This window comes from Python bivittatus, unplaced genomic scaffold (assembly GCF_059951505.1).
Source record: "Python bivittatus isolate LINGU-HERP-01145 unplaced genomic scaffold, Pbiv_v1 ctg000640_np1212, whole genome shotgun sequence".
Taxonomy (NCBI): domain Eukaryota; kingdom Metazoa; phylum Chordata; class Lepidosauria; order Squamata; family Pythonidae; genus Python; species Python bivittatus.
The window spans coordinates 1,192,991-1,214,327 of NW_028277090.1; the positions used below are offsets into that span (position 1 = coordinate 1,192,991).

Consider the following 21,337-nt stretch of genomic DNA (forward strand, 5'->3'; position numbering starts at 1 on the left):
GGGAAGCTGGAGTTGGAGTTCCTGGAAAGGGTTAGTTTACCGGGTGAGGCAGGAGAGGTGGTGGCAGCTCCATGGGCGAAGGGACGAGCCGGTGGGGCGCAGCACACTGTCGCCATCCTGCCTCGCCTGGCAATGGAGCGCACTGCGCCCCACCAGCTCATCCCACTGTGCTTTCCAGTCTGCATGCTATCGCTCCTCGTGTTGGCAGCAGAAGACAGGGTTCCTCTGCCCACACCGCTCTCCTGCCTTCTCCTCTTTTTTTTACTTTTTACAGTACTTTTTGCTTGGTTGGACTTACAAACAAAATTTACTTACGAACAGCCTCTTGGAACGTAACCTGTTCGTAAGTAGGGACTGTCTGTAGCTGTTTATTCTTTTTTCTTTAAGAACTCTAACTTCCAACAGAGTCCCTCATAACACTGACTTTGGGAGCTTAGGTGAGCTTACTATGAAGGGACCCATATATACAGTCCCATAGACCCAACACTGTATAAAACCTCCAGACCATTTCATTTTGTTTATTGTCCTGAGAGATTCTGCATGGATCTCTTCGTAGCCCCATGTGTATTTTTAAACACCATGCTGGGGAAGGCAGTCCAAAGCTTTGGGCTAAGAAGTTTCAGTTCGCTGATGGCAGTTAGCTCTATTTCTCCTCACTTTTCATGAGAACCAGTTCAGTTCTAAATGGTTGCTTAGAATCCATAGCAGGGCAGACGAGGGGTGGACTTCCCACCAGGGTGGGATTGTTTTCTAGGGTGTGCTGCCATACAGTCCTGGAAACAGACACGGCTGCTTTAATGAGCTTGGAGACAGGTGTGCAGGTGCTAAAACACCTCTTCCACAGAGAATCCAAAGCATTGCATTGCTCTGCTGTATTCCCAGGAATGCAGCCTTAGGAGTGCTTTTGACCAATACATCAGGTGCAACTGCTCTTGGAGAAAGAAAACCAGACCCCCATTGGAAGTGCCTTGGTTAATTCTAGGTTAATTCTTGGTTAATTCCAGCTAGGCCTACTGCAGTGCTTTGGAGTGCTGCTTTCAAAGGCTTGATAAATCCCAGCCAGTGACCCATTTATTGCCTGGCATTAGGTGTTCCTGCACTGAGGACACAGCAGGGTGATTTTCCAGTAACAAGCCTGATTCTTTGCCCTGCAGCTCATGGAGGCAATCCAGAAGCAAGAAGAGATCAACTTCCGACTCCAAGACTACATTGACCGAATCATTGTGGCCATCATGGAAACCAACCCATCCATCCTGGAAGTCAAGTAGGAGGCTTAGAGCCGAAAACAGACAGACCCAGCGACACGCAGGCGCAGGGGATTTGCTCCTTGGAAGAAGGGAATACTGGCCAAGTCTTCACTCTACGGAGAAGGCACAGGAAACCTCACGTTGGAGTGGTTGGGTGACGGATCGCAGCGAACCTGGGGTGGAGAAGAGAGAGAAAGAGAGGACCAGCCGTTGGGCACGGCTGTACTGACTCTAATGGGTTTTGGAACCCTCTGGCTGGTGGGAATGGGGCTAGGGGTGGCAGAAGGAAATCTGGAACAAAAGAAAGCGAGTCACAGAACAACTTGGGAGAGAGTTGGGTGGTGGGGGTGAGCATACGCCCGCCCTCTGTTGCAGGAGTGTAGCAGAATCTGGGCTGCCAGTGGAAATGGTCTTCTTGGAAACTCGTCCTGTCCACAGGCAACCGATGCAGGCTTGTGCTGGATCCCTCGGCACCTGGAAGGGGTAACACAGCAGTACAAGGAAAATGCTCCCAAATCCCTCCCTGGGCCTGCCTTCCCCCATCCCTCTGTTCACTCATCTGTCCTTGATCACCAGCCCTCCGATCACTCTCCCTTTTGGAAGCTGTCTGTGTTCTTTGGCCTGGCCCGTGGGCTGCCTTGAACTGCCTGGTTCTGTGTCTGTTGCACCGTTCTGCATGAGGCCCGGGGGGGAGGGTTTCGGAGCCCCTGTTCTTGGGCCAGCGGCCTTAAAACCGACGAGGAGCAGGTACTCCAGGGAGGTGAGCAAGTCCACAGAGAGGGCTTTCTGGTGGGCTGACTTAAAAGAAAGGAAGGAAGAACTAAAGCCACAGATGTGGTCTTCTGGATGATTTGGTGGTGGCAACTCAGGTGATGGAGTTGGTGGTTGGGGCCAGCTGGTGATGGCGGTGCTGGGGGAAGAGGAGGCTCAGCTGATGATACTGAACGTGGAAGCAGAGCTGGCTCTTTATCCTCCTTTGCCCGCGTGGAGCTGCAGCCGGTTCCTTCCATGCTTCATTTCACACCTTTTTTCATTTGGTTTTTCGTTCGTTAAACCACTTTAAGGCAAGAATGGCAACTGATCTGTCTGTTAAATAATAAAAACAGAGAAAGAGGGAGGGAGAGAGGAGACATTACAGATGGAAGGAACTGAGTTGTTTGTCTGTTGGCACCAACACATCACATTGCTTAGAAGGACCTTTTCAACTACTAGCTGTAGTAAGACATTGAATTATTGGCTTAACGTTGCATCTATGCTTTTGGGAAGGTGATGAAACAGATATTGCACAAAATTCTTCTGCTCTTCTCCCTTCTCCTCAGGTCAAAATAGATTTCTATATCTATGAGACTCTGATAAACAAGCAATTGGGGACAAGTCAACTTTCCCTCCAATGTAAATTTTATGGGAAAAGATGAATTTTGCCCATACCTAAAAAGTATGCTGTTTCCCCTGAAAAAGAAAGTTTTCCAGTGTGTTTTAAATGTGCCCTTCAAAATGTGTTTTAAAAGAGGCTTGCTTCTTGGGGTTCTTTTTTTTAATGCCAATATTGGGGATTTGAAAAGGGCATCATACACCTCTCATGAGTGGATCCTGCTTGACTGTTGCTGTATTTTAGAGAGAACATCCAGGAGCCCGAGGAGGGTGAGATTGTGCATTTCTCTAAATGCTTTCTGTCTGGGTCTCCTCCACTGTCCACCTGTCTAAAGCACGCACAGAGCAACCGTGCAACTTGGACCAACCAGTCTCATGTCTGCGTGGCCCGTGTCTGCAGATAATTTTCTCGGGGTGCAAGAGTTAGTGCTAAGAGCTGGTATAGGCTATTCCTCTGCCTTCTTTGGACTCACCAAGACTTTGAGTTCTCGCCTCCCTTCATGATGAAAGCCACATAAGGCTAGTTTGAAAATGCCCCAGGGGAAATAGCTACAGTCCAAAGTCACTGGATTTTGCTCTCTCATGCTTGACCCATCTGTTGGGCCAGTGGAATAATCAAAGTACCAGGACCAGGACCCTGGAATTAAAAAAAAAAAAGTCTCTAGATTCCCATATCGATGGTTTCCAGCTGGCTTGAACATGGAGGTGAAATGGTCAAAGATACGCAGAAACTGCTGTTCTGCTATATACATTTACTAATGTCTGTATTTCCCCCTACCACCAAAAAGAGTCTGCGGGAAGAATCCACATACTGTACATTTCCAGAAGAAACTTGGGTGTAAATCAGTGTATACTTGGAGAGAGAAAGATTTTTTTTCTTTTTCTACCTTGTAGAGTTAGGTATTTTTTATAGAATGGAGGCTGATCAATTTTTTAATACTTCAGAGAGCAATGTATCTGTGTAAACACACAAATCTATATATATGTATGTATGTATAATGTACAAATCTATAAATAATCAGATTGCCTTTCTTGACTTGGGCTCCCATGTCCGTAATATAACCCCCCAGGCTCCTCCTGACCTCCTGGTTGATCACAACATGGTACTGTAATGTAAATAGTCACAGGAGGAGGAAAACTACACCCACCAACGATAGTGAAGCTCTGGCTTGCGCACACGGTTTTAATTTCCCAAGGAAAATGGCTGTCCCCGGTGGGTACGTGAAGGAATTTCCAAAAAGAGGCAAACAGTGTTTGTCTTAACGGGTGTATTGACTCTTGTCTGATTAAAAGCTGTTACTGTCTCTGGCTGGAGAACTGCTTGCCTGGTCTTTTCTTATGTTCTCTAGTGGCATCCAGGAGAGATGGATGTCGTTGCCCTCTAGGAGATCCTGGTGCAAGTGCCAGAATGACCATCCACCCAGAGTGGGGTTTGTTAGCCCTTGAGCCCAGATTCAGATCAGATTCTGCGCTGGGGGCTGTGCCCACAATTCACCTGCCCCTCTGGCTGTTGTTCACAAGTTTCCTTTATTTCTGCTCCTTGCCAGGCCAGGAGCTTCTGTTCTTTGTCTATGGCAGGGAGAAGAGCAAGAGGTTCAAACAAGCTTTGCTTTTACGTGCTAAGTGAAACCTGACTTGGACAGCAGTGGGCACTGACTAATGCACCCTACCCCTCCTCCGCCCGACGTGGAGCTGCAGAACTCGTGGCTAAAACACCTTTTCGGACTTGGTTGCTTCTTGCCTGTCCCAGTTTTTTCTGTGACATTTTGAAATGAAGATTTCTTGAAGAGCTCAGATGCTCCACATTCCTCCATGCCATTTTGACCTGTCCTAATAAAAATATTGCGTTAGTGATAACTGGATATTTTTTTTCCTGCATGGCCCAATGTGACATTTTTTTCACACAGTCTGTCAAATATGTCCCTGATATTCTAGTGGATCTACAGAATTGCTCACTCTAGGTGGGCCGGGGATTCAGTATATAAGTAGTAACTCACTGGTGCTTATTGTGAAATTAAAGTTAATGGAAGAAGTAGGTTGAACATTCCATTGTCCTTCAAGTTAAGGGAAGACGAGGGCCACTTCTTAAGGGCATTCTGCCTGTCTCTAAGCCAGAGCTAAACTCAGACGTACCCAATCATGCAACCAATTATGGATTGAACCTCTGTTCTTGTATTTCAATCTGAAGGATCCCAAGTCTTTTCCCATCAGAATTACTTTGATGACAAAATTTGGATGGCCAGCCTGAGCTGTTTTGATACCCCTGTAAGGAAAATTCAAGCCTGCCATGCCCACTATTAACTGCTAATAAATGAGAGCACAGTGTGTGCTTTCTCTAAGTGATGCTTCTCAGAGTGGACCTGCCCATAATAGCACTACATGCTCGGGCTCTTCTTATGCTCCTTTTAGCAAAAAGCAGTGCTTTTTCTCATCCTGCTGAATCTGTATTTGCTTAAAAACAAGCCTGCTGTATAACCTCTGCAGGATGAGAGGCTTCACTAAATACCTTCCAAATACATTGGGACTACATCTCCCAGATTCCCCAGGAACATGCTTAGGCCAAAGACAATGAGCAACTCTTCTCACTTTGCCTCCTTAACAGACTTTCTGGAGGAAGAAGATGTGAGAAAACAGCATGGGTGCAAAGACAAGGAGCAAAGCCATGTTTGGAAACACTGGGATACAAAGGTAGGTCTTGCACACTCACCCTCTGTCTATTAATCATGGTCTCTTCTGTAAAGAAACATCAACCTGACTTCTATGTTGTGCTAAATCATAGTTGGGTAAATCAAGGTTGGGTTTTAGAATATGAAGCCACACCAGCTATGTTACAGTTTAGTGCAGGGGGTGAATCAGTAGTTCAAAATAATATAGAGGAACACTGAGTGCTTTCTCTATAAAGAGTGCACCTGTACCTCGCATTTGCACAGGTAAGATGAAAAGGCTTTCTCTTTTTCAAGTGCTCCTTAAGATCAGTCTCTCTTCTCCCTCCCTTGCCAACATCTCCTGAACAGAGTCCCCTCACTTGTTTTGGAACCTGTCATGTTTACTTGAGGCTTTTGAGGATCCTTCTGTTGGTACTTTGCAGCACAGCGACTGAATCATTGGGGGGCTTGGTAATAAGTGAAGTCAGTCTGCATTGTCATCATTCTTCTTGACTTTCTGAGTGTTGCCTGACAATAGCAGTGAGCGCGGTCTAAGGTGAGCACAAAGGTAGCCGTGAGCGAATCTTGGCATAGCCAACAAAGTGTGAGAGTGAAAAGGCAAGAGCGGGAAAGGATCTGGCTAGGCTCACGCACACTTCCTGCTCTTGGCTCAGGTGGGGCAGAGAAGAAAACGACCTGAGTGGTAGCAATAGCAATAGTGGAGACTGGATTGATTTGAAGCCCCTTGTTTTATCATAGGTCAGCCCATGACCCTGAGTGAATCCCTTCTCCCTATCACTCTCTCACCAACTAGAAGATCATGGTTGTCCCCTAATACGAGGAGGGTTGTTAGAATCGCTGCAATAATGGCAATGAAGTGTTTAGAATTGTACATATTATAACTGAGACTCTTCTGACCTTGGAGAGTTAGCATCGTTTCTCTGGTTTGACACAAGGTGGCATCAAAGCATTGCTGGAATTTGTAATGTGTTATTTTCCCCCTTAAGGAATGGACCATTCTTCCCTTGCATATGCAAAAACAAAAAAGCTGAATTTAGTGATGCTGCTGAGTTTTGTTTGCTTCCTGTTCACCAAGATTCAGGCTTGCTTTTGGATGCCTGATCCACCCAAGGCCTTTTAAAAATCCTCTCCCTGCAATAGAGCTTCAGCTACTAGATCTGGGCTGCAGAAATCCAGGGGACCACTGGTTGACAGCAAAAAGGGATGTTAGTATCCTTTTGCTGCCATCTAATCATCATGCAGGGTTTTGCTGACTAGGTCTGGTAGCTTCAACTTAGCCTAGTGCACTGCAAGTGTGTTGAGCTACAATTCCCAGAGTTCCAAAGCCACACAGCTGTAGATAGCATTGGCTATGAATCAGTTGCAGTCCTAACATTTCTGGTGACTACCAAGTTGCAGAAAGCAATATTGCAAGGTAAGAAATTAGGGGGAGCTATTTTTTTCTGTAGCTAATTTCATAAAAAGTCTGATCACCAAAGCCCCTTAAGTGTTTATCTTATTCTGTGACTTACACCTCCACTCAAAAAGGAAATTCTCACTTTCTAATAAAGGAACCAGTTCATTATTCTACATTTTACAGTTTGTGTATTTAGCTTTTTAATCACAGTGATCTTCAACTCAGGTTACAGCACCTCAAATCATTTTACATTAAACTGTTTTGTTAAAACAGCAAACTGGAATACAAAACCTAGAGAACAAAAAGTTTCAGCAGATGGCAGCAGTGAAGCCTTATTTTTTTGTATTACTTTATAGTACCAAAGTAAGATAAATGGGAACATAACTTGCTCTCAACCCCTTGCAGAAGGAGGCAAGATGAAGGTCAGTGGGGCAGAAAATAATGATAAACTAGAGCATATTCTGATGTCACAAAATCCATATTTGGGGATTAACATGATTTATCATGGTCTGAGCGTTTTTATCGGGGAAGCAGCTTTTCCGAAGCCATGGTCCGTATTACTCCTCCTAGGAACTTATTCCTTAATATATGTGCTTATTTGTAGCAGAGTGGTAGACGAGGCATTGCCTCATTCCATTTCACGCCACAGAACTATGCCTTGAGGCCAGCTGGCTTACTCTTGAGCAGTGTTTCTCAATCTTGGCAACTTTAAGATGTCTGGACTTCAACTCCCAGAATTCCCTAGCCAGCATGCTGGCTGGAGAATTCTGGGAGTTGAAGTCCAGACATTTTAAAGTTGCCAAGGTTGAGAAACACTGCTCAGGAGTGAGACAGCCTTGGGAAAGCCCACCCCTGGCGCCCATCTGAATACAGCATCTCCTGTGAGGACCAGAACCTTCTTGCTTAGCAGAGATAGCGGAGAAACCCAGTCCCGGCTTTGGCATACCTTCACAATCCTAACTCAGAAAGACAGGAGGCGATTTTTAACACTTCCTTTTTTTCTCTTTTTTTAAAAACTTGAGGCTTGCCTGGCTGACTTCAATTAATTCCTGGCCTCTTGTAAGAACGCTCTGGTATTGACTGCTGCACTTCATTAGGACTCCGATTTCCCCCGACTGCAAACCTGGCACTTACGAGAAATTGAGCTGTCTGAGGCTGCATCCAGGATGAGAGATGACAGGGGGGACAAAGCTCAGGCACCAGGCTGGGTTTTGAGCCTGCCTCATTAACTCTGTAAATTAGAGAAATCATGGTCCTGTCCCCTCACCGCAACCGTATTTTCTTCAGTCTAGGATTCTCCACCTTGTACTACTACTAGCTATTACTCTTGGCACTCTGCCCTTGTTCAGTTGTGTGACATTTAGAATGGCATTGATGCTGGCCTAGAGGTCCTGGAATTAAGCCCTAGCATTAAATACCCGATATGACAGATCAAACTTCTTTGAAAACCATGGTTTAACCATATCCGCCTTCCAAGGTTTAGGGGACAGTGACCAAACAAGGTCACCTGAGCAGCAATGGCCTGCACCTGCAGATTGAGCTCTCACAAAGTTGCTAACAGACAGCCCACTTCCCAGCTTGGTCACCTTTTTTCCCTCTTTTGTGGCCCATCTGAATGACAGCTACACTACTTCCAGATGGGAACTGAAATTATATACAGCCTTGGGAGAGTGGCTCTGAATCAGGACAGATACAACTCCATTTCTCATTCTAACCCTGTGATAATTATTTTGTCTCCTAGCTGGTATCAACAAGATTCAGTTGAATCAAAGAGCATGTAGATGATTCCATTTTTTTAAGGGCTTCCAACTTAATGTAGTGTTTGAAAATATAATTCATGGTTATTCATTCAATATTATCAGCTGCACCAATGGAAAATAGATACTGAATTGTTACAGTTTTCACCAGTTGGTGTTGTTTACATTCCCGATACTTAGGAAATGCAGTATTTCTCAATCTCCACCAAATTAATTTGGATAAGTGAAACTCTCACATTTGGAATGAGTTGAAAAATTGACAGCTTGATTGCAGGATTGTCATAAGACAAGTATGTACAGCATGAGGTGGCAAATCTAGACATGGCCCTCAGAGATCTTGGATGTGCCCTAGAGATTATCCAGGAATTGGCAACATATGGTACTATTTGAAGGGACCAATATGGAAATGATTGCGTAAATAGGGAGTAATTATATGAACTCCATTGTATTTAGGTTTTGTCCTGGTTCTATGTCCTTTTTGTAGTGTGGCCTTAGTTCATAGACCACAGGAGATCCTCCATTGATTCTCCAGTTACACGCCCTGTCATGAAGTGATACAATTATTGAGGAAAACTTGTCAAAGGCTATATCTATTTCCAGTCAATTAAGACTCTGAAAAATAAAGTTCACATTTCAAGTGGAAATACAAACTTTCAAAAATTTAAAGCTCTAGGATAGATATTTGGATTTGGTTCTCTGTGTAAAACCCTACTGTAATTTGCATTTAGTCTCTTTGAAGTTAGATTTCTGAGGCATGGTAGACGGATAATAGTTTTGAATTTTTAAATGTGGTTTTTCATGTTACTTCTGCAAAATATCTGCCAATGTTAATTTATTGGACTTCAGGGTAGCAAAATCCAAGCCAAATAGATCAAGGTTTCTGATGATGGTGTGGGGAAAAAAAAAAAAAGGCCTGTTTTCTACACTTCCTGTCTTTGGTTCGGCAAAATAACCAAGTTTTTTTTTTAAAGACATTTGCTCAAGTGCAGTCAGCTAACTGACAGCAATAGCAGCTTGTGCCCATATCTTGTGCCTATTTTAAATATTATTTATTTTGTCATGGGAGGGATGCTCAGGCTAAGCTTGATCTCATCTGGAGCGTTTGTAAGCTGGCCAACAATATGGAATAATTACTAACTGCTTGGAAGCACTCAGTCAAATGAATGGTAAATTTATTCATTCTATAGGAAGACAGCTTTCCTTGGCCTGGGGCCTCCAAATGTGTTGGGCAACACTTCCCCAAATGGTTTCAGTTTAGGGAAGCTTTTGCAGCATGTGATTTTGCTATTTGGCATAGTTTTCTCCCAGTTTCTCCGGCATCAGTCTTTTTATCTCCCGGCTAAAATCATGCCAATGTTAACCCCCTGCCATACACTTTGACAGGAAAGGTCTCAAATGAAACAATTTGAGCAGGATCCTTCCTCTGCCTTGTTTCCCAAAGCCCACTATTTGCTGGAATTCTGAAATTGCCCTTATGACTTGAAATGGCCATGTTTTGAAAAATCCATTACAATTTCAAAATGGAAATTGACAAAATCGAAGCAAATTGACAGCAAAATTTCCCCTGAAATGTATAGGTTTAGAAACAGGTCCTAGAGGCATGCAACCTTCTCTATCCATTTTAAATGTGTTGTAGGTGCAGAGAACACCTCAGTTTATTTCTTCTCAACCTCTTCCTCTTTATTGCTCTCACTTCAAAGGCTAGATTACTTGATTGCTCTGTTTTTCTCATTGTTTATACATGAACAGATACAGCCCATTGTTCCAGTGATTTTAAGTTTCTAGCATTTCTGTCTCAAAAGGAGAACAGCTGTGCAAGAACTGGGCCTGCTGTAGAGGATGGGGGGAGCTGCTTGCTGATAGAATTCTGCCACAGAGGCTGTTTTTCTCTGTGCGGGTTCTATCATGCATGAAAGTAAATAGTAGCTTTTATGCTGCTGCTCCATTCAGACCAGGAATAGGCATTTTTTTATAAACTGGAGGCCCATGTTGGTGGTGGGCAGAACTACAGTCAGGAGAGACCAGAGTCAAGACTGGATGGAGTACAGAATCACATTCAGTTCTGACTGCAGGTTGGAGGATAGGCGGGCCAAGCCTGGACGGTGCCCTCGTCTGACTCTGTGCAAGGACTTTGTCTAATAAAAGCGGGTCACCTTCTCCACTGAAACCTCACTGGGAGCTTCATGCCTTAACTTTCCCCCCGTCAGTGCAAAACAAAGAGCCGTGTGCTGCTTGTTTCCAGCCAGAGAGAAGGAAAGGCTGCTGCTTCTGAAGCACAAACCAATGTGAAATCTCTCCGATGCCCCTGGATGCTTTCCCTGCAGCACGTGGCTGTCTGCCCTTGTGCAAGCCGCTCCCTTTGGTGGAGCACAGCGCAGTCAGGGCCTCAACAATGGTGCTAGTGCGATGCCTTTATTCTGGAGCTCCGGAAAGCCGAGGAGGCATGGGGAGTGCTGCCTTCCTGCCACTGAACATGGAGCTGTCTTGCCGAAGGCTGTCTCTGAGTGGTATGCAAGGCTGCTTTGTTCTTTGCCCCTTTCAGTGTACAAGTCCCCCAAACCACACGTATAATGCTAACATTTAAGTGCCATAACTGTATCACTCTCTCTGGGTCAAGGAGCATTAAAGGATTGCCCTGAGCCAGAAGAAGAAACCAGGAGCCGCATGATGTCAAGCGCTGTAAAACCACCCCTGCTGGTAGTGAGCAGGTGGTTGGGTGGCAGAGCGTTAGCAGAAGAGGAATTAGCACTCCAAGCCAGGCATTTTCAAGATTTCAGATTTAGTTTTGGACCGTTTTCTCTAGATGAAGAAAACTATGCTAGGTTTCAGTCATCTTTTCTGAATCTGGGTATTTCTCAAGTTAGGCACCCACCACTTCAAAACTAGTTCCTTCATTTTAAAGGCAGCTTATCTGTGCATATGAATACCACACGTTGGTTTCCTTAGACAAAGAGTCAGTGGCACAGACAACAGTGACTATACATTGATATGATGAGTCAATGAGGGCACCCATCTTTTTTATGTCCATTTTGTACTAATGGCCGTACTTTTGTGGATAAAGAGGAATGTAAGAAGAGGCTGCCAGATTGTATTTTTTTTCCTTTGCTCCCAACAGATCTGTGAACTCAGTCTGGTAACTGCTGGAGCTAGCATAGCTGATTATTTGTTTATTAAACCAATTCATATAGCCACCCATCTCACCACAGGTGACTCTGGGCGGTGTACAAAGCTAAAAACAATAATTAGAACGACAATAATTCTAAACAACAATTAGAAATCACACAGATCATCTAAAGGCTTGGTTGAGCATTAATTTCCACAGAATTCAGTTTATTGTACTCTACCCATTAGAAATATTGGGGTGAGTTGACAGCTAACAGTACACCTGGAAGGTGGAAACATGTGTCAGTGCCAAATGAAAAGAAAAGAAAAAAAGATCCCTGTCACACTAAATTCAGATGATAGAACTTATTAAAATTATATGGGAAATGAATTGTGATGATGTTCTGTAAAATTTTAATATAATTTTAAAATGTTTCAAATGCCTGCCCATTTCCAAATGCCTTTCCATGTATTGATCTGGAAAATGAAAACAAGCAGTAGGAGCAACTGGTACAACAGACCACCAATGTTTTTATTCCTGTATTTCCTGGGATAAACAGATTAAAGGGGATGGGGGCTGATGCCAGCTGAAGATTCTGGGAAAGACTTGCAGTATTACCAAGGAAGGAAATCCTGTTCCCACCCTAGATTTGGAAGGCTTGTCGGCTTGTCACTGCATGTGTAGTATCAGTACAGAAGCTCCCGTTTACTGTGTTCCTCACAGCTTTTGATGACAAAACGGTTCTGCCTCCTAGTTCAGTTTCTACTCCTCCCTGAAAAGCAAACTACTTTGCACATTTAACATTAAGCACTGCAAGCAACTTGAAAATGAAAGCCCTTATTTTATTTCAGGGTAATGCCTTTGTAAATAAGAGTTTTATAGCTTCACATATTTCTGCTACCCACAGTTAAATGAAATTATTAATTACTAGCCTCACCTTTCTCTCCAAATGAAGGCACAGGCCTTATATATTTGCAAGGCAATTTGTTTCAAATTAAGAGAATTGACCTCTTGGCACTTTAAAAGGCTTGTACTGGTAGTTTAAATTAATGTTCAATTATAATCATTTTAATATTTTTGTTTATTTATTTATTTATATATCAAATTTGTCACTGCCCATCTCATTAAAAAGTGACTCTGGGTGGTTTACAGAGAAGATAAAATCAATTAAAATACAATACAAAACAGTCCGAAATAAATAATAAATAAATTCCAAGAATTGATGGAATTGGTGAGTAGCTCAGGGAGCATCATCAAAGTGCCAGCCACCCACAGGATTGATTAGAACTCTTCTTGCTCCACGCAAGCTGGCAGAGCCAGGTCTTTAGTCCTTTCCGGAGAGCTGAGAGGGTAGGAGCCCGCTGCACCTCTGGGGAAAGAATATTCCAAAGGGCGGGAGCAACAGCAGAGAAGGCTCCCCCCTGGGCCCTGCCAGCCGACATTCTTTCATTGATGGGGTTCGGAACATATCCTCTCTGTCTGACCGGGTGAGACAGGTTGATGTAATGGGGATGAGATGGTCCCTCAGTTGATTTTTATTTTATTGTAAACAATGACTTTTGGTAATCAGCAATAAAATTGTTTGGTGAAATACAAAATTTAAAATTATTTATATTGTCTAAAAATCAGATTTGCTTGACAAAAAGCAAACCAGCCACACTCACAAATCTGAAATCAGTGTTGAAAACTTCTATTGCAGAAATTGGCAGTCTATCATGAATAGATGTGACACATCTCTTTTTTTTATGGCCCCCGAGACTCTCTCTGTGCCTGCAAATGTTGATAGCACGATTATCAAAACCCTGAAGTTTCCCATCATTAAAAGTGCTTTTTAAAAAAAAAATCTTATACACATGACAGCTCTGCTCCTTGTGGCTCTTGCTCTCCTCTCAAATGTTAAATCACCCCTGGCTTCCAAAACGTTGCCCAAGCCACTTGCCTTCTATAAATGCTCAGACCCCAGTACATCAGAATAAATGCTTGCCTAGCCAGAGGAACTAGGTGGAAGTCTTCTGAAGCATTTTTTAACAGTTTTGGGGGGGGCAGCAGAAAAGAAAGCAGGCAGTACAACTGCTTATACCATGAAACATGTACAATGTAATGTAATCCTCTGCATATGTACTTGGAAGTAAAGTCCACTCTCCCTGTGGGGCTTCCAAAGAAGTGCATTTAAGTCTATAGCTCCAGACCATGCACGTGAATAGGACAAGAGGCCCAGCTCTAGGATACAGCCTACGGTATCTTTAGGAGGACCTGGGAAAGACTTAGAACGTGGTCATTTTTGCCACTTGTCAAACAGATGGATGTGTAGTTGGGGAATAAGGCAGCTTTTAGTGCAAAGGTTCTGGAACTCAGTCACTGGCACGAAGAACATAGGTCTGAGGACTGGCATATGACCTGCATCAGAGTTGGTGAAGCAACATTTTATTATCCCCTGGGCCCCAAGTTCTTTTTTTTAGATCAAGAGCGAAAATAGTATGTGAATGGTCTCTCTAGCAGCATTTGCAAAATACACCCAGGTCACTTAAAGTCTTAGGTCCTGATCAATGCAGCATGCTAAGATTTGGTAGTTTTATTTTCATTAGTTTTTTTTTGGGTGTGTATGTGTGGCTTAGTGTGTTGTGAGAACTCACATTAATTATATAGTTTATAAGTCAATATAGGAATAGAATTCAGAAGAAAACAGGTACTTTAGTACCCAGTAAAGCATGTTATATGAGGACACCCTATGTATAGATATGAATATTGTGGCTAAGTACCATGCATCTGGCTGACTGAAGTACGACACACTAAAGAGAGAATGGATACTGAGAAGAAATTAGTCAATCACAAAATCTCAGATCACAAATCCATGAAATTTATTGAAGATTTTAGACATGTTTGCATTCTTAGGATTTCATTCCTTAACTTTTTCAAAATTCCATAACCTTCAAATCATGTTCCGAAAGACATCAAAGCACTATGATATATTGCAAATATATAATGCAATGAAATGTTGCAGCATGGATTATTCTATTTGGAATTTCATTCAGCCATGTCCTTTTAAAAAAGGGGAAAAATTCATTTCCTGTATCTTTAATTTTTCTTCTTAACAGAGAGACAGTATTCTGCAACTAATGAATAGTTATTTACATCCTACCTTTATTTTTGAATAAGTCAAGGTGGCATACATAAGGCTCTTTCCCTCCATTTTCCCCACAACAACAGTGTGACAACAACTATGTGAGGTAGGGTGGACTGAGAGAAGAGTGACTGGTCCAAGGTCACCCAGCTGGCCTGTATAGTCTTAATTGGGCGATAGAAGAATTAATCCCGCCCCCATGTATTTTATTATTATTGTTGTACTTCTATAAATGTTTGGCTTTCTGCTCATACCACCACTGTATGAGTAGATAATGTTGGGTAGGTTATACAAGGACCAGCTATCTACTTGTATATTTATCTTTGTGTGCCTTCGAGTTAGTTTTTGACTCCTAAGAACTTCCTGGACTAGACCCTGCAGTTTTCTTGGCAAGGTTTCTCAGAAGTGGCTTGCCACTGCCTTCTTTCTAGGGTTGAGAGAGAGGGACCAGCCAAGGTCATCCAGTTGGCTTTGTGCCTAAGGCAGAACTAGAACCCATAGTCTCCCGGTTCTTAGTCTGATGCCTTAACCACTACACCAAACTGCATGACTCTGGCTGGTGTACAGCAAAGGAAGAGGAGAGAAAAATAATACTAAAGAAAATTAATATATCATAAAGTAAAATATGAAAAATATATATAGATCTACAGACAGACACTGACTGATCAAATGGGGCTAAAACCTTGATGAAATAGATTTTGTCATGAGCAATGCTTTTTTTCCACAATATGCACACACACAACATCAATTTGATCTCTAAATTTAAAAGACTGAAGAGATGGGAAAATACTGGAGGAAAAAGCATTATGTATGCTGCTTGAGCTTGAGGAAATGAAATAAATTTAACAAATAGAATAAAAATAGAAAGACAGATTTGTAGTAATAAAAAGCACATGCATGAATTCTGAAATGAAAATAGTATCTGCTACATTCATGTTCCAAACCTAAATGCACTGTCTCTAAATCTGTTCTATTTCCTTTGGAATCAACTTCATTTGAAGTTGATTTGAAGCCCACACTCTATATCTAACGTTCAGTTTATGATTCGGTTATAACAGATCTTTGAAAAGTATTCAGTACTAGTGGGATCCTGCAGGGTGGGGTTGGCAAAGCTACTTCTCTTAGGGGACACCTGCCTTTTCCCAACTGCAGCGCTGCCTTTGGAAGATATCCCACAAATACTTCTGCACAGCATTACAATCTTAAACAGAAGCAGGCTTCCCATCAAACTACGCAATCGTTTGCTTCAGTATGGAGTATCTGAATGCGTGCAATTAAAGGGGTTCACCCAATATGCCAAGCCACAGACCGTACGTGGGTTCACGCCACCAGCAAGACCAGCACCAAGCCATTCGTGAGGCATGAATGGGGTCAGAAGTAGAGTCGGGGATGCGGGCAATGCAAGGCGGGAGAGACTCTTCCCCTTGAACTTGGGTTTGCTTAGACTGCTGTAGGCTTGCATACTTATGGGAGGGTGGGAAGGGGCTTATCTTCCTCTTCTGGAGGGTTGTGCACGCCCCCCTATTCGCTTTGCGCTTTTGAGGCTGTGTGCAGGCTGTGGTTGGGTGCTGCTCTTCGCCGAGATTTGGGGAAGGGGGCGCTTTTTTGCCTCTCGTCGAGGGTGGGCGATCGCCGCTGCTGAAAGACCGCAGAAGCGCACAGGCTGCCTCGGGCATCACATCGCTTTGCCTTCCACTTCGCCCCGCCTCTGCTTCCAGCTGGGACTCAGGTGAGTCGCCACACAGCTGCTTGGCTTGTGGGGCGCGCGAAGGACCCTGGGAGTTGTAGTCTAGCCTCCCCCGCTGAGTCCTCTTCCCTTCTTGGGGCGACAGACGGCGAGGCCCCGCGCAACCCCTCTTGCCCCCTCTCCTCGGTCCTGGCCCTGTCCTCTTTCTCAGCCTTCTCCCAAAGCGGTAGGGATGAAATCCCCCCGCCGCCGTCTCCGAGCCGGACCACAACTCCCGCCGTGCCCCTCCCGCCTTCGAGCGCCACATCCGCTGGCTCCCTCCTCCCCCTCGCCCCGCTAGGCCCTCTGGGGGTTGTAGTCTCACCTCGGCATTCACGAAACCTCGGGCGCAGTTTCCGCAGGGCGGGCGGCTCGCCCCGCGTGGCGCCGCTACGTTACGCAAGCGGCGTAAGGGGCCGGCTTCTGGACTCCCAGAGGAAGGCGGGCGGGAAGGAGGGAGGGAGGGGAAAGAAAAGGAGGGCTGGGGTTGAGGGGGAGGTTAAAAAGAAGAAGAAGAAGAAAGAGCCAGCCGAGCCGGAGCAAACGGGCTGCCTAGGGGGAGGCGACCGACAGCCCGGCGGGGTGGGAGGAGGGAGGGTGGGGGTCCAAGTTCCTCAGCCGCCTGGCCCGGGAGAGAGAGGGAGAGAGGACGGGAGACGCTCCGCCAACGGCCGCCGCCGCGTCCCTCAGCAACGGTCAGTGGAGCGCGCGACCCTCGGGAGGGGGGAGGGGGAGGAAGAAGGGAGAGGGCCAATGAGAGAGCGCGCGAGAGAGTCGGGGGGAGGAGATAGAACGCAGTGGTGGGGGGAGAGGGGAGCGCTCGTGCCCTCCTGCGGGGGGGGGGCGTGCGTAGCCTCCCTTTAGCGAGTCTGAGGAAAGACAGGGGTGCCCTGCGAGGAGGAGGAGGAGAGGGGGGGGGCTTCTCCTCTGGGATAACCTGGGGGAGGACACTGCCCCCCGCAGCTCCCCAGGATGCGCATTGCCCGCCTCCGGCCCCTTCCTCAACTTTCTCCTCCGCCATGGGTTGGATTACAACTTCCATCACTCACACGCCCCCCCCCTTTTTGGCGAGGGACGTTATGGGGGTCTTGCCCCAGAAGGCAGAGTGGGGAGAAAGCTGGCTTAGGGACCGAATTTTGGGGGAGGGGGTAAGAGAGGGGGTTGGGCCCGTGAAGTCTTGCAGGGGGGAGCTGGAGAGGGGAGGGGGTCTCTTGGGGTGCCTGGGCCACCTTCTCCCAACTTGGTGTCCTCCAGGCATAGGATGCTGGACTATGGCTCCCGCGGTCCCCAGCCAGCAGGGTCCAACCACTAGGGCTGGGGGGGGGATGTTGGGTGCCTGGAAAGCCCATGATGAGGGGAAGGGTGGTACCTCGGAGAGGGGGAAACCAGGGTCCAGTCCACCCTCGGCCATAGGAAGTTTTGGGGTGACTTGGATTCGGTCCCTCCCTCTTGGTGCAACCTACTTTGTGGACTGTTGCTGGGATGAAACCAAAGGCGATCCCTGTAGAAGCTACCTTGCATGCTGGAGAAAAGGTGGGGTATAAATATTTGAATTGGCATAGTAAATCTGTGTGTGTGTGTGTGTGTGTATTTACATGGAAAGGAATAAGACTGATTTTTTTCCTTGCTGAAGCTGCTTAAATGTCTTGGCTCTCTCCCTCTAACCCAGTGTTTCTCAACCATGGCAGCTTGAAGATGGGTGGACTTCAATTCCCAGAATTCCCCAGCCAGCATGGGTGGACTTTAACTCCCAGAATTTTCCACCCAGAATGCTGGCTGGGGAAATCTGGGAAGCTGAAGCAAAGAGAAACACTGCTCCAATCCACACTTGCTTCTCTGTTGTTCTTCTCTATCAAGTAGAGAAACCCCACAATGTATGTATGGGGTCCCGTTGATGCTGCCTTCTTCCAGTTTTAGCATCTGAATGAATGTTTATATTCTGCCTCTTGAGTGATAGAAAAACCAAAACCTTGGACTTTGTGGTGGCTTATAAATGAGAAATGAAACAGTCATAAAAATGTTAAAACAAGCCAAACTATAAAACATAATATACAAACAGCAGTTAAAATGTCAAAAAGAGAGAGCTGTATTTGTACCGCAAACTAAAAAGCGTAACATTGGTGGCAGTTTAAAAAAAAAAAAGTCCACTGAATTTAAACAGTTTTGAGAACTTATTGGTAAATGGATGAAGAGGGAGTTAGACAACCTTACTGTGGGTAAGAATTCCATCATTTACGCATCATTTTGGGAAGGATGCAGTTTCAGAGATATCCTTTTTAATAGGAGGAAGCAACCTTCCTTAGAGGTGTGAAAATTAACTCCCAGGGTTCTCAATATTAGCCATGCTTCCTATGGAATTCTGGAAATCCATATGTCTGGGGGCCACTCAGCTGTGGGAAGACTGGGTTGTAGTCTTACTAGGGTCTTAATCTATTTCCTAAACCTCCTCTGTTATATACCCTTGTTCCCATTAGCTCTTTGCTGAGATGGCCTCCCCTTCCCCATGTGAATTGTGGGACATGCTGTCTTTGTCACATGTTTTTGGGGTACATCCAGCAAGCTACAAAAAAGCATCTTGCTTCTATCCCTCTCTAGACATCTATGGAAAGTGAGATGTATTAGATTGTGACATCCGTCCAACTTGCAGACCACGGTTAGGTTCATTGGAAGTTGTGCGAAAGGTGTGCAGGACACCAAGTTAGGTTGGAGTTAGCCATGTCTTGGAGAACTCACTTTAATGTGACCATCCTTCTTTCTTCAAACAGTAGCTGCTGACTAATTGGACAAGACAGGATAGGTTTTCAAACAAAATTGTGGATGTGTTGACGTAAATAGAAATGAGCGGCGTTTTTCCTGTTGATTTTATTTAAGTTGACATTTCTGTATATTTTTCAGGGATAGATGATGAGTTGCTAAAGAGCCAGAGAAGGAGGTACTCCTTTCAGAATTAAATTTTTGTATATCTGAATAATACTGAGTGAAGTATATCCTGGGAAAATATGAGTGAGAATTTTTTTAAAAGGGGGGGAGGGGGGAGGGAACACAATTTATTTGCAACAGAAGACAATCAAAATGTCCTAACACCCTGGATAAATCTTGAAATAATAAAAAAAATTGGATAAGAAGAGGAAGAAGTATCATTATACCCCTCTAAACCTGCGCTTGGTTGCTTAAGAGGTTTGTGACTTACATTAATAGGCCTGTGCGTGAGTTTTCAAAAAATGTCATGCTTCCCTTTTAAAAGAGTCTTGCTGTCTGTACACTTGTGCTTTCAAAGTATCTTTTAATTTAGGAGCCTTACACACACACACACACACACACATATACATTGCTGCTTCAGTGCCTCCTTGTGCTTGTCTTTAATGAATGTTATTAACTAAGCCACAGCAAAGCTAAGCCTCATTCCTTCTAAAGAGCTATGGCTATTCCCAAACAAGAATGAACCGAGCATAAATTCTGCTTTGAGACAGAGAAATGTTGTTCGTACCTGGATGATAGGACAAGACTGAGGCATTAGATGAAAGTGGCGTGGTCTACCGTAAGGTCAAATGAAAACTTTGTGGCAGAGCCAAACGTATGAAGTAAAATGGATTTCCCTGCCTGAGTTTTTTGGCTGAATTCTTTTAGTTTTATGGGGACAAATTTGGAATCTACCCTTAATGGAGATGCCCCTGTTCTGTTGTTCTTAGGGTGGTAGAATTACATTGACACTTTAGACTACACAATAGTGGGCTGATTTATAATAGCCGGTAACTCACAGGCTATCGATACAAACAGCAGACTTCTAGCAGCTTTGCCGATAAGTATTTATAATTACAGATACTCTGATTTTGTTTTCCTACAGAATGTCATCAGAAGTCTGAAAACTCTACACTGCAAAAGATTTGACAGAGTTCTCTGGTTATTTTATAACAAGGTTCCAACCAATGGAAAAATCTCTTCAAATTTCACTGTATTACACATTAGCAATGAACAAAACTGTCCTTCTGTGCTGGCTACTGAAATACTATGTGTTATTTTCAGATATATTTGGAAAATATTTTTCCTGGCTTTGCAGTAATGGAAAGTAACATTGCATTGCTTTGCAAAAAACCAATGCAGGATGGCATGGTGGTTCTATAGGGGAATTCTGCCTGCTCCAAATTTCAGTTTTGGTGAAAGGGGAACTTGCTCTTAATTGGTGCTTGGTGATATTTTAGTTCATCCTAATAAAGATTTGAATTTTTCTATATTGTGAAAGTTGAGGTTTGTGCAGACTGTCACTATCTAGAATGAAGCTTATAACTTTCCAACTGGGCCTGTGCCAATTTTGCTGAGAAATTGTGAGGGGCTACTTAAAACTATCAAGAGAAATTCTCCTTCCCTTTGTCTGTTTTCTAAATTTAACAGATTCCAGAGTACAGAATGGCCTCCATCTTTTGAAGGAGCTTGTGTATATTTCACTGTTTCTTTCCAAGATCTAGGGCAGTATTGAAATATGTGACAGCTTTCAATAAGGGATACCAAAGATCTAGATACAATTGGCCCCATTGAAAAAAGCTGTAAACGTGATCCTTAATTATAAAACCTGTGGTTTTTTAATCTTTGATTTTAGTTTGAGAAAATGAAGGTGGTTTCAGTGCTGAGAGTTGTTGAAGAATAGTCTCCATTAAATCATACATATCTTAGGGTGGAGGATTAGTGACGGGTGAGTTGCCTTAATATGTTAGAGAAGTAACTCAGTTGTTCCCAAAAATTCCTTGAGCCAGGGTGATATAGAAGTCTGTCTTGGCTAGCTAACAGGAGTAGCTTGTCTTCTAGTTCATGTTCACTCATCAGAGCTACTTAATTGTCTTTGGCAGATGCATATTTCTTCATTGAGCCAAACTCACAGAATAGGATAGTTGTGAGGGCCAGAAGGCATAAACCCTTGTGAACTTGCCCTTAACTCTGTGAAGAAAAAACAGGACA

The 21,337-nt window shown here is 44.2% G+C and overlaps 2 protein-coding genes across 12 annotated transcripts in view; both read left to right on the forward strand.

The window, feature by feature from the left end:
* RAB11FIP3 (RAB11 family interacting protein 3) overlaps positions 1-3,654 on the forward strand; it is an 88,379-nt gene extending 84,725 nt beyond the window's left edge. For all 9 annotated transcript variants that reach the window (XM_088150990.1, XM_088150991.1, XM_088150992.1 and 6 more), the window contains one exon: positions 1,155-3,654. In XM_088150990.1, coding sequence (XP_088007116.1) covers positions 1,155-1,268 — 114 coding nt within the window. In that variant the 3' untranslated portion in view covers positions 1,269-3,654. The remainder of the gene's footprint in view (positions 1-1,154) is intronic.
* Positions 3,655-14,433: 10,779 nt separating this feature from the next.
* Positions 14,434-21,337, forward strand: part of CAPN15 (calpain 15) — an 81,109-nt gene continuing 74,205 nt past the window's right edge. Inside the window, exon 1 of one of the 3 annotated variants that reach the window (XM_088151008.1) lies at positions 14,434-17,082. The gene's annotated coding sequence lies outside the window, so the exon portion shown is untranslated. The remainder of the gene's footprint in view (positions 17,083-21,337) is intronic. The other 2 variants (XM_088151006.1, XM_088151007.1) reach the window with 2 other exon arrangements.